Here is a 12028-nt window from a genome sequence, read left to right as displayed (position 1 = left end):
TTATTCCTTCTACAACAGTCCACCGACCACCATATATTTTCTTTTGCTTGTATTGAGTACCCCTATTACTCTTTCTATGAATACAAGTTTTACTTATTAAAAAGAAAAATTTACACAATATTCTCTTTGCATGTGTTTTGTGTATAAATATTGTGTATAAATATTGATATAGAAAGATAAAATGATAACACAATGGTAATTTTGCCTTTTATATTTCATTTGCTGGAATCTTACCCATTCAAATTTGAAAAGGATAAATTTTAGTTTATTATTCTAAAATATAACTTATTTTAGGATAACTCATTTTCTTAGAATAAAAAATTTAAAATTTTAAAAAATTAATTGAATTAGTTTATTATTCTAAAATATAACTTATTTTAGGATAACTCATTTTCTTAGAATAAAAAATTTAAAATTTTAAAAAATTAATTGAAATTATATAAGCATTTATGACATATTGGGCCTGTTTGTTTGGGCTTTTTTTAAAATGATTTTTATAGTGTTACTAAATTTTGTGAAAAATTTTTTTACAAAGAAATTTTTTATAAAAGCTTCAAATGAAAATTTTGTTTGAATAGTTATTCTTAAAATGTGATTTTAGATATTTCATCTATTTATGGGGAAAAAATTTGGATACCAAAATTTCAAAAAATCACTTAATTTTGAAGTTATTAGATTTTCATAAAAATTATTTTTGAAATACAACTTTTTGAAAAAATTATGATTTTGACTAAGTTTTGGTCTTCAATTATGTATGTTTATGTTATAGGATGTCAAATTAAGTGTTTTATTTTTAAAAAAATGAATATAAAAAAACTTGTAATATTTTAAAAAACGGTTTTAGAAAATATATGTTAAAAAATACAAAGAAAAAATCCATTTTTTTAAAGCTGAAACAAACTGACCCATTATACTCCTGCCAAAATTGATTTTTGAAAATATTAAATATAAAATAAATTTAGTTTGTCTTATGTTTTTAATTATTTAATAAAATATGAGATAACTTTTTTCTTTAGTTTGTCTTATGTATTATGTATTTGTATAGAGATTATTAAATGTGAGATAAATTTATTTTTATTTTTATACATTTTAATTATTTTATATGAATATACTGAATTTCTATCATAATTACAATATATATTAAACAAAACTTAATAAATTTACACATTAATACATATCTTAAAATTTTTTAATATATGATATAAATACTTATCATACGTTTAGTATGAGAATAATTAAAATTAAAATCAAAATTAATCATACATAGTAGATAGGAGTGTCTATTTAGACGAAATTTTTTATTATTGTTAAAAATAAAATTAAAATTATCTCTCAAATGAATAAAATTAATTTTTAAAATATAAAAGATTATGAATTATATTTTACCTAAAATATAATATTTTTATCAAATAACTTAGTGGCAAAGAAATCTTCATATTATAATAATTTAATATATTATTCTAGTCAACAAATAATTCAATACAACATTTAATAGTTTCATTTATATCTATATATTGAAAAATATCTAACTTTTAATATTCAAAAAAGGGAAGCAAATATATATATATATATATATATATATATATATATATATATATATATATATATATATATATATATATATATATATATATATATATATATATATATATATATATATATATATATATATATATATTTTATTGTAAGCTAAATTACCTCATGTGTCCTTTAAGTTAATTAATTGTAACAAGTTAGTCCTTTTTCGCTACATGTTGGTCCTTTATGTTAACTAACCTATGCACCGTTGACCTTTTTCTCAAAATCCTTTCCAAAAAAGCTGAAGTAACATTAATGGTACTGATATGTCACGTAACATAGGTCATAGAACATCATTGAATCATATAATAAAATTTTCAGAATTTTTTAGTACATAATATTTTTAAACTAATTGAAATGCATGCAAAATAAAAAATTTAAGAAAAATAGTAAAACAGAAAATAAAATTCTCATAAAATTACATGAAATGTAAAATGAGAAGAAATTTTTTAAGAAATTTTTTCATAATTTTTGGATCAAAAACGAATTTAATATGAATTTTAGAAGTTAAAATAAAAGTAATAGAACAAAATAAAGTAAAAACAGGTCAACGATGCATGCGTTAGTTGACATAAAGGACCCACATGTAACGAAAAAAATATAAAGGACTGACTTGTTACAGTTAAATAACTTAAAGGACCTGAAGTTAATTTAAAAATTAGTATAAAAATTAGTATTCTTAATGGTTAATTTATTCCTAAAAATCATATAAAATAAAATGAAAAGTTACTTTTTAGCTCTATTTAAGAAGGGAACAAAACATAAGAAATCAAACAATTTTTTAAGGTTATCTTTAACTATTCCATAGTTCATATTGCATACTCCACCAACAATACCAACAATGGCGGCAGAGATGAAAACGAAGACTGAAGAAGAAAAAAACATGATAGAGGTTTTTCCAAACGAATGCATTGCCAATCTTACTCTCTCAAACAATCCTGTCATTATCGACAATGGTAAAAAGGTATCATTTTCATTATTATATATATTAAATATTTGACTTTTTAATCCCTAATTCATAAACCTGACTAATTAAATGATGTTATACTAAAATTCAGAGTTTTCAGTTAGAGAAACAAAGTGGTAAAAAGATATACATGCTTAGTGCTAGAGATCTCTCCATCGCTTGGGGTGACACTCCTACCTACTGGAATTGGATAACTCTGCCTGAGTCTAGGTCAGTTCTTATTACCTCTATATATGTATCAGTGTCTTACAACTGCATTGGGGTATATGTGATTCATAGCTTATTTAGATCAATTTTAAATAATCTTCTCAATTTGTAAATGTGCTGATTTTGCCATTAATTCTCGTTTTAACAGATTCCAAGAAGTTGCTAGGCTAAATTATGTGTGGTGGTTTGAAATTTATGGGAAAATTAACACACATGTTTTGTCCTCAAATACTCAATATGCAGCATTTCTCGTGTTCAAATTGATTGATCCCCGTGATTTTGATGTTATTCCTGTGGAATTAACCGTAGATAAATTTGAAGACCGCATATCTACAAAACAAGTTTGGTTAGATCCAAACTTTGATAAGGAACGAGATGATGAGTTATTAGGACTAGAGAGTCCAAAACTGAGAAGTGATGGGTGGTTGGAGATCGAGATTGGAGAGTTCTTCAGTTCAGGCATACAAGATGAAGTCATTCAGATGGGTGTTGTCGAGATTAAGGCTGGTCGTATAAAGTGTGGTTTCATTCTTGAAGGAATAGAAATAAAACCCAAGAATTGAAATAGCTTTAGTGTGCACTTTCTTATTCTTATTCAAGAAGTTTATGTATTGAATAAAATGTATTTGAAAGATTGATGAATCTAATTATTATGTTAAGAGCAAAAATTTATTGTAATTTTTTGAATAAATTGCCAAATTTGTTTTAATTCTTAATTAAGATAGAAGTAATTTTTAGTTTTTGAGAAAATTTGATAATTTAAAAATATATAAAATAAAGTATACCAATTACTTAATATATTTAGGTACTCTCCATAATAAACTTTTTTAAAAAAATTAATTGATAAAAGTATTACAAACTAATGAAATAAAATAAAATAAATTATTATGGAATATAGACTATTTATATTTATTTTATTTTTTTTATCTATTTTTTAAATTTCTTCTTAACTAAGAAAAACATTTTTACTGTCGGTCTCATATTTTCAAACATTTGACCATACATAAATTAATTATAGAAAATTTAAATGTATTTATAAAAAATAAATGTCTTTGAGTAAAATCTATATATGATTAATATATATATATATATATATATATATATATATATATATATATATATATATATATATATATATATATATATATATATATATATATATATATATATATATATATATATATATATATATATATATATATATATATATATATATAATTATAATTAAGTAATATTAAAATTCATAAATAAACAAATTTTTCATAACAATAAATAATTTACAAAGTTCTATTATCTGGTGTATGCATAAAAGACATTTGCTAATTTTTATGAAATCATTTTCAATTTTAGGGAAAGAGGCATAATGGGAGAAAAACAAACATTGTCATGAGAAATACCTTATATAATGTTGATTTCAAACATCATTGAAAAGAGTGGTCTTGACAACACTCAACCAGGTATTACTATTCAACGCATCTTTAAGATCAACACAGCCTTCTAGCTAAATATGGGGTATTTTGATCACTTATTTCAATAGTATTACACAAGTTGCAATGTTTCCTCGGATAAACATTGTTGACCTAAATTGATCTTCACCCCATGAAATCCGTTCAAGTCCTCTTTCCTGAAACTTCAACCCACAAAAACACTCCTCCGCCCCCTTCTCCCAACTTAGCAAAGCCAAAAAAATCCTTCGTGGAGGTGCTTGGTACTGTTGCACCCCAAAATTTGCCCTCCTAATTTATTTCTAACTGGCTTAAGTTTAGCATTTCATCTGCATTCTTTCCATTAGGACATTAACACAGATCATGCATCATTAACCAATAAATCTAGCAAGGGATCAAGGATCTTGAAGAGTTAGGGCTTCTCTGTTGTTTTGAGGCTCTCATCTTCTTTCAAAGCTGATTTGAGTTGTCTCTTCGTCACTTATGGTTGGAAGTTAAGGTTGTGATTCATGGTTAGTGTGGACTAGCATGGACTAGGGTTTATTTCCCTATGATTATGAGTATAAGAAAAATTAGTGTCTGGCCATACCATTATCATGAATTTCCTTCAATGCTCAAACTTGGTCAACTGAGGAATGATTTTATTGCCTATGGTACAATTTTGGAGTGATATTCAAGGGATTTAGGGGAAGTTAAAATGTGCGGGATCACTTTGGGAGATTAAAGAATATTGGTAGAAATCTTGGCGTTTTTAACCAAAGTCACCTTGGAGCCTTATTATTTGGTCATCATTTCAATCATCATTTAAATGGCATTAATCACGCAAGGTTAGGAGAAGGTCACATGAAAATTCAAATCCAATCTTGGAAGAGAAGAGGTATTCACATTTATACAAGACATAACCGCCAAAGTTTACAACAACAACGAAAAAAGTCATACTTAAAAAAGAGAACCATTTCATCACATTCCAAGTCATAATTATTAAAAGGAAAATTGCATCTACACCAGTTAATTCATAACCATAAACAAAATTGTTCCAAACTCAATTTCACATTTCTTGTTTCACATTTGCACTACTTCCATCCAAGTACACTTCGGTCCAAACAATCTACAAAACCAGGCCTTACAAATTTAATCCTAAGTCCTAAAGCTACATCCTAACCATGCCTTGTTTTGCCTTCATATCATGACCAAATCAAGCTTCCATCTTCCCAAGTATCAATCAAGGAGTTTCTTGCAATGATAGCCCTGCATCAAAACAAAAAAAATATCAATACCAGGTGCTTAATTCCTCATCCATGCTAAACCAAAAATATTCATTCACACAAAAAGAACCAAGTCATATGGTCATCAAAATTACAAAACAGATTTGTAGCCTACACAAAAAACCGATACAACTCAAAGCAATCATCATAAGGTCAATCAATGATACATCAAAAAGCCAGTTCAAGAATTGAGACACTTCATATAATTGCATAAAATTATGACAGTTACCAACACAAACTCTTCAAGACCGGTTTCAACTGTTAGTTCCTGCTGCATCAGTCCAGAAAATGAAAAGAGGAAACTCATTGAGTTCAGGACAATAAAGAAAATACCTACTGTTTCCATCATAAATTCTTGCAGCCATCTTTCACTAACGTTCTAACCTCTTCACCTATTTACTAACCTCTATTTTAATCATAACAAGCACTTTCAAAACTGACAACCTCTTAACTGTCATAACAGGGCCAGCAATAGCATACTAACATCCAACAATACCATTTCCAAATTAACTCAGCATAACACCCTGCAACTAACTTTCAACTCTTATAACCGCTATAACCTAGTACTAACCGAAAACCAAACATGTCCTAACTGTTACCAACAGTTTATAACTAATTCAGTTACTAACCTATAACCGTCCCTAACTAACCCTAACAGAAAGATAACTACCAAAAAATCAGTTACAACCTTCCTAACAGAATTCTAATTGAATCATAAGAGAATGAGAAAGGAAAACCAAACCTGAAACTCTATATAAACAGAACTCTTCACTTCTCAATGCCCTTCACTTCCATTCATCATCTTCACTCTTCAATTCAACCATTCTTCACTCTGTTTCCATCTCCTCCACCCCTCTCATTCATCTCCATTTCATCTTCTTCTTGAATCCATCTTCATCACCTTCTTCAATCATCACCTCAATTTCTTCATCTTCATCACCTTCTCAAAATCGCAGCAATCTTCATCTGTTCAATCTCCATACACAGCTTCATAACCGCAAGAACAACCTTCATACTTCACCCTTCACGCCTTCAATCTTCTCCACTCAATCACCATAACCTTCCTCTCCATTCTTCAATCTGAAAACAATAACAAAATCACTCCATTCATCTCCACACATCTTCTTCAATCACCATTCATCAAAAAAATCTTCATCTGAAATCAACTGAATCAACTTCCATCTTCGTTCTTCTTCCTCAACAACAACGCAACATCATCATCACGTTCATCAACTTCAATCATCTACCAACATCACAACAACGACATCAATCCGTAATAGAAGAAGAAGAAGTGTGAATCAGGAAACAAGATCAAAAGATTAAGGTGTGTGCTTACTTGAATTTCTTGTTGCTGACAACGATCCTTATCGCATCACCTTCATCCTTGATCACAAAATCAACTACAATCCTCATTCACGCAAATCTTCAATCGTCGTCGCTTAATCGAAGTCCAACGTTCATCCGCAACGAGGAGCACTGCTTCGCACAACATCGACAACAATCAATCATCCGCACTCGCAAAAGAAAGCCAAGGAAGAAGCGAAGATGAGTTCGAACTGAAGAGATTTGTAGATGAGATCGGGACGAGAGTTTGAGTTGTGAAATCAGAGAGGTGAGAGCGAGAGTTAGAGAACTGAGATTGGGAGCAAAGAGATGAAAGAGAGGAAGTGAGAACAAGGAATCGGAGAGACGGACGGAGAGGTTTTCAGCCGGAGAGGTTTAGTTCCACCGCCGCGCCGTTTCAATCGTGAAGAAGAAGAGAGAATAAGTTGAATGGTCACAAGGTTTTTTTACCCTAATTCCCCTTTCTATTTCTCTTTTTATTTAATTGATTAAATTTGCTAATTGAATAAACATTAATCTGATAAAAAATATGAAAATAATTGTTCATATGGATCACTTGGGCCTTGACCGAAACTTCTAGTTCATAGTCACCCCTGCAAGCCCGTTACACCCCCAGTCATAAAAAGTCTGAATAACAAAAACAGTACTTGGGCCTTGATCCCTTGGGCTCTGCGCCCCTACCTGACCTCACCGTCATTTTCAACTTAGCACCCCCTGTTCACTTTTTTTTTCTTGTTAGAATTTAGGTATTGACATAGTTTTTTGGTTATTAAATTTCTTTTGATAAAACAATAAAAACCATGATTTTCTAAATAGATTTTAGTTGATTTTTAGAGATAATTGCTAGATACTTTTAGGCCCGTTAACACTCTTTTAATCATAAAATCAATAAAATTTGTTAGACTTTCTAGGCCACTTTTAGGAATCAATTTTAGTCCTTTTAATTGGATATTTGTCACATCTAAAAAAACTCATAAAAATAGTAGATTTTAGGTTAATTTTGACATTAATCCTTTCAATTCTCCTTCATGAAAAAACCCATAAAAATAGTAGTATTTTTTTTAGGTTAACTTTGTACTAATGCTTGAATTGTTTTTGTACCATTTCCATGCTATTTTTTGTATAATTGTTGTGTGATTTTGTTACTTGTTTTTTGGCCATATTTTTGGCCTACTTTGTTAATACCATTTTAATGCTCCTTTAAGAATTTAGTCACCATGTTAACTTTAGAATTAGACTTAGAATAACAATTAGGCTAGAGAAATAGGTTAGTTCCCCTTGTTCATTCTTTTTTCTTTTCAACATTAAAACACTAACAAATAAAGATGCGAATCACATTAAGAAAGTGATAGAGAAATGAGTGGGATTCATTCCCTAATCTGTTTCTCAATCCCTTAGTGGCATAGAAATGAGTGGGATTCATTCCCTAATCTGTTTCTCGGTCACTACTTAATGGGAGAGAAATGAGTGGGATTCATTCCCTAATCTGTTTCTCGAACATTAATTAATGGGATAGAAATGAGTGGGATTCATTCCCTAATCTGTTTCTTGAACATTATATAATGGGATAGAAGTGAGTGGGATTCATTCCCTAATCTGCTTCTCGATCATTTTACATTTTTATGTGATTCAAATCGCAAAGTAAATTCCCTTAAAAAATACCCAACCAAAAACATTCAAAAACACCTAATAAATGCTCGAATTAAAACAAAGTAATGAAGTGGTGCGGAACCTTGTATTGGGTTTTGTTCATCATGTAGTTACATAAAAAAACACAAACCCAAGTTCATTCTGTTACTAAGAACATGTTGAGTCCATTCCAGAATTAGGCGTATAAGTCTCCAAAGGCCGAGCATCGTGGATTGTGACCTTAACCTCTGTTCAACTAAAAAACACAAAACAAATGGAAACTATGGAGCCGAACTACGGTCGCTCTGATTCCTTGTAAGGGATACGTAGGCATTGGGTCGCGGGGCCTAAGCGAGCACACTTGTAAATAATTCCTTCTTTTCCCCGTATTTCTTTTGCATGCATTTGCATTTAGGGTTTAGACATAGATACATCCTTTGGATAGAAACAAACATAGGTGGATACCATCGAGTACGATGGGCGTGAGGGGTGCTACATCTTTTGCATGCATCTGCATAGTAGTGGAAGAGTTGGTAGGCAGAACAAAAGCAATGTCTTGAGTGTGGTTTGCCCCTAGAGTTAAAGTATCGAAGGATTTCTAATGGGATGATGGGTGTGATAATTTAATAAAATGTCTTTCAAATCATTGATTTTTTTTCTCTACTTCTATAATTTATTCCTGCTACAACATTCCACCGACCACCATATATTTTCTTTTGCTTGTATTATATTGAGTACCCCTGTTACTCTTTCTATGAATACAAGTTTTACTTATTAAAAAGAAAAATTTACACAATATTCTCTTTGCATGTGTTTTGTGTATAAATATTGATATAGAAAAATAAAATGATGACACAATGGTAATTTTGCCTTTTATATTTCATTTGCTGGAATCTTACCCATTCAAATTTGAAAAGGATAAATTTTAGTTTATTATTCTAAAATATAACTTATTTTAGGATAACTCATTTTCTTAGAATAAAAAATTTAAAATTTTAAAAAATTAATTGAAATTATATAAGCATTTATGACATATTATACTCCTGCCAAAATTGATTTTTGAAAATATTAAATATAAAATAAATTTAGTTTGTCTTATGTTTTTAATTATTTAATAAAATATGAGATAACTTTTTTCTTTAGTTTGTCTTATGTATTATGTATTTGTATAGAGATTATTAAATGTGAGATAAATTTATTTTTATTTTTATACATTTTAATTATTTTATATGAATATACTGAATTTCTATCATAATTACAATATATATTAAACAAAACTTAATAAATTTACACATTAATACATATCTTTAAATTTTTTAATATATGATATAAATACTTATCATACGTTTAGTATGAGAATAATTAAAATTAAAATCAAAATTAATCATATATAGTGGATAGGAGTGTCTATTTAGACGGAATTTTTTATTATTGTTAAAAATAAAATTAAAATTATCTCTCAGATGAATAAAATTAATTTTTAAAATATAAAAGATTATGAATTATATTTTACCTAAAATATAATATTTTTATCAAATAACTTAGTGGCAAAGAAATCTTCATATTATAATAATTTAATATATTATTCTAGTCAACAAATAATTCAATACAACATTTAATAGTTTCATTTATATCTATATATTGAAAAATATCTAACTTTTAATATTCAAAAAAGGGAAGCAAATATATATATATATATATATATATATATATATATATATATATATATATATATATATATATATATATATATATATATATATATATATATATATATATATTTTATTGTAAGCTAAATTACCTCATGTGTCCTTTAAGTTAATTAATTGTAACAAGTTAGTCTTTTATGTTTTAATTGTAACAAGTTAGTCCTTTTTCGCTACATGTTGGTCCTTTATGTTAACTAACCTATGCACCGTTGACCTTTTTCTCAAAATCCTTTCCAAAAAAGCTGAAGTAACATTAATGGTACTGATATGTCACGTAACATAGGTCATAGAACATCATTGAATCATATAATAAAATTTTCAGAATTTTTTAGTACATAATATTTTTAAACTAATTAAAATGCATGCAAAATAAAAAATTTAAGAAAAATAGTAAAACAGAAAATAAAATTCTCATAAAATTACACGAAATGTAAAATGAGAAGAAATTTTTTAAGAAATTTTTTCATAATTTTTGGATCAAAAACGAATTTAATATGAATTTTAGAAGTTAAAATAAAAGTAATAGAACAAAATAAAGTAAAAACAGGTCAACGATGCATGCGTTAGTTGACATAAAGGACCCACATGTAACGAAAAAAATATAAAGGACTGACTTGTTACAGTTAAATAACTTAAAGGACCTGAAGTTAATTTAAAAATTAGTATAAAAATTAGTATTCTTAATGGTTAATTTATTCCTAAAAATCATATAAAATAAAATGAAAAGTTACTTTTTAGCTCTATTTAAGAAGGGAACAAAACATAAGAAATCAAACAATTTTTTAAGGTTATCTTTAACTATTTCATAGTTCATATTGCATACTCCACCAACAATACCAACAATGGCGGCAGAGATGAAAACGAAGACTGAAGAAGAAAAAAACATGATAGAGGTTTTTCCAAACGAATGCATTGCCAATCTTACTCTCTCAAACAATCCTGTCATTATCGACAATGGTAAAAAGGTATCATTTTCATTATTATATATATTAAATATTTGACTTTTTAATCCCTAATTCATAAACCTGACTAATTAAATGATGTTATACTAAAATTCAGAGTTTTCAGTTAGAGAAACAAAGTGGTAAAAAGATATACATGCTTAGTGCTAGAGATCTCTCCATCGCTTGGGGTGACACTCCTACCTACTGGAATTGGATAACTCTGCCTGAGTCTAGGTCAGTTCTTATTACCTCTATATATGTATCAGTGTCTTACAACTGCATTGGGGTATATGTGATTCATAGCTTATTTAGATCAATTTTAAATAATCTTCTCAATTTGTAAATGTGCTGATTTTGCCATTAATTCTCGTTTTAACAGATTCCAAGAAGTTGCTAGGCTAAATTATGTGTGGTGGTTTGAAATTTATGGGAAAATTAACACACATGTTTTGTCCTCAATGTCATACCCTAATTTTTGACCCCCCTGAGATGACATATCTTCAGGATTTTTCATCAGGTCAAGACAAGTACCCAGAGCAGTCATTTCTCCATCTGGTACCTAATCGAGGATGCTCAAAGACAAGAAAGCTCAGGCAAAGGATCAATCAATACAAAGACTAGTCTTTAATACAATCATAGGGCTCAAAAAACTTCATTTTTCTCATCTATGATTGATTAGACATCCAGTCATATGAGTACAGGTTTACTCAGGTCACCAGACTAGGGTTTTGAGCCTATCAAGGACTAAAATCAGGGATCACTTTTGGGAAACCCTAAAAAGCCCCAGGGAACCATTCAAAAACATCAATCATCTTCAAATAACTCATATGACAAGATCTACTGGACATCACACTTCAATTCAAAGTCTACAGTCATTATTTTCACATGGTCGACAAATTAGGGTTTTGACCTAATTCACCAAGATAGTTGACTTCTGATC

At 28.6% G+C, this 12028-nt stretch overlaps 2 protein-coding genes across 2 annotated transcripts; both read left to right on the top strand.

The window, feature by feature from the left end:
• Positions 1-2376: 2376 nt before the first annotated feature.
• Positions 2377-3461, top strand: LOC131616951 (F-box protein PP2-B10-like). Its single transcript, XM_058888372.1, has 3 exons — positions 2377-2542; positions 2637-2755; positions 2901-3461. The coding sequence occupies exons 1-3, from the start codon at positions 2420-2422 to the stop codon at positions 3313-3315; spliced, it is 657 nt and encodes a 218-aa protein (XP_058744355.1). The 5' UTR covers positions 2377-2419; the 3' UTR covers positions 3316-3461.
• Positions 3462-10907: 7446 nt separating this feature from the next.
• LOC131654279 (F-box protein PP2-B1-like) lies at positions 10908-11567 on the top strand. Its single transcript, XM_058924637.1, has 3 exons — positions 10908-11109; positions 11204-11322; positions 11468-11567. Exons 1-3 carry the CDS (start codon positions 10987-10989, stop codon positions 11565-11567), a joined length of 342 nt encoding a protein of 113 aa, XP_058780620.1. The 5' UTR covers positions 10908-10986.
• The last annotated feature ends 461 nt before the right edge of the window (positions 11568-12028 follow it).

This window comes from Vicia villosa, linkage group LG1 (assembly GCF_029867415.1).
Source record: "Vicia villosa cultivar HV-30 ecotype Madison, WI linkage group LG1, Vvil1.0, whole genome shotgun sequence".
Classification (NCBI taxonomy): domain Eukaryota; kingdom Viridiplantae; phylum Streptophyta; class Magnoliopsida; order Fabales; family Fabaceae; genus Vicia; species Vicia villosa.
Note: the sequence above shows the minus strand (reverse complement) of the source record. Positions and strands in the feature narration are given on the sequence as shown.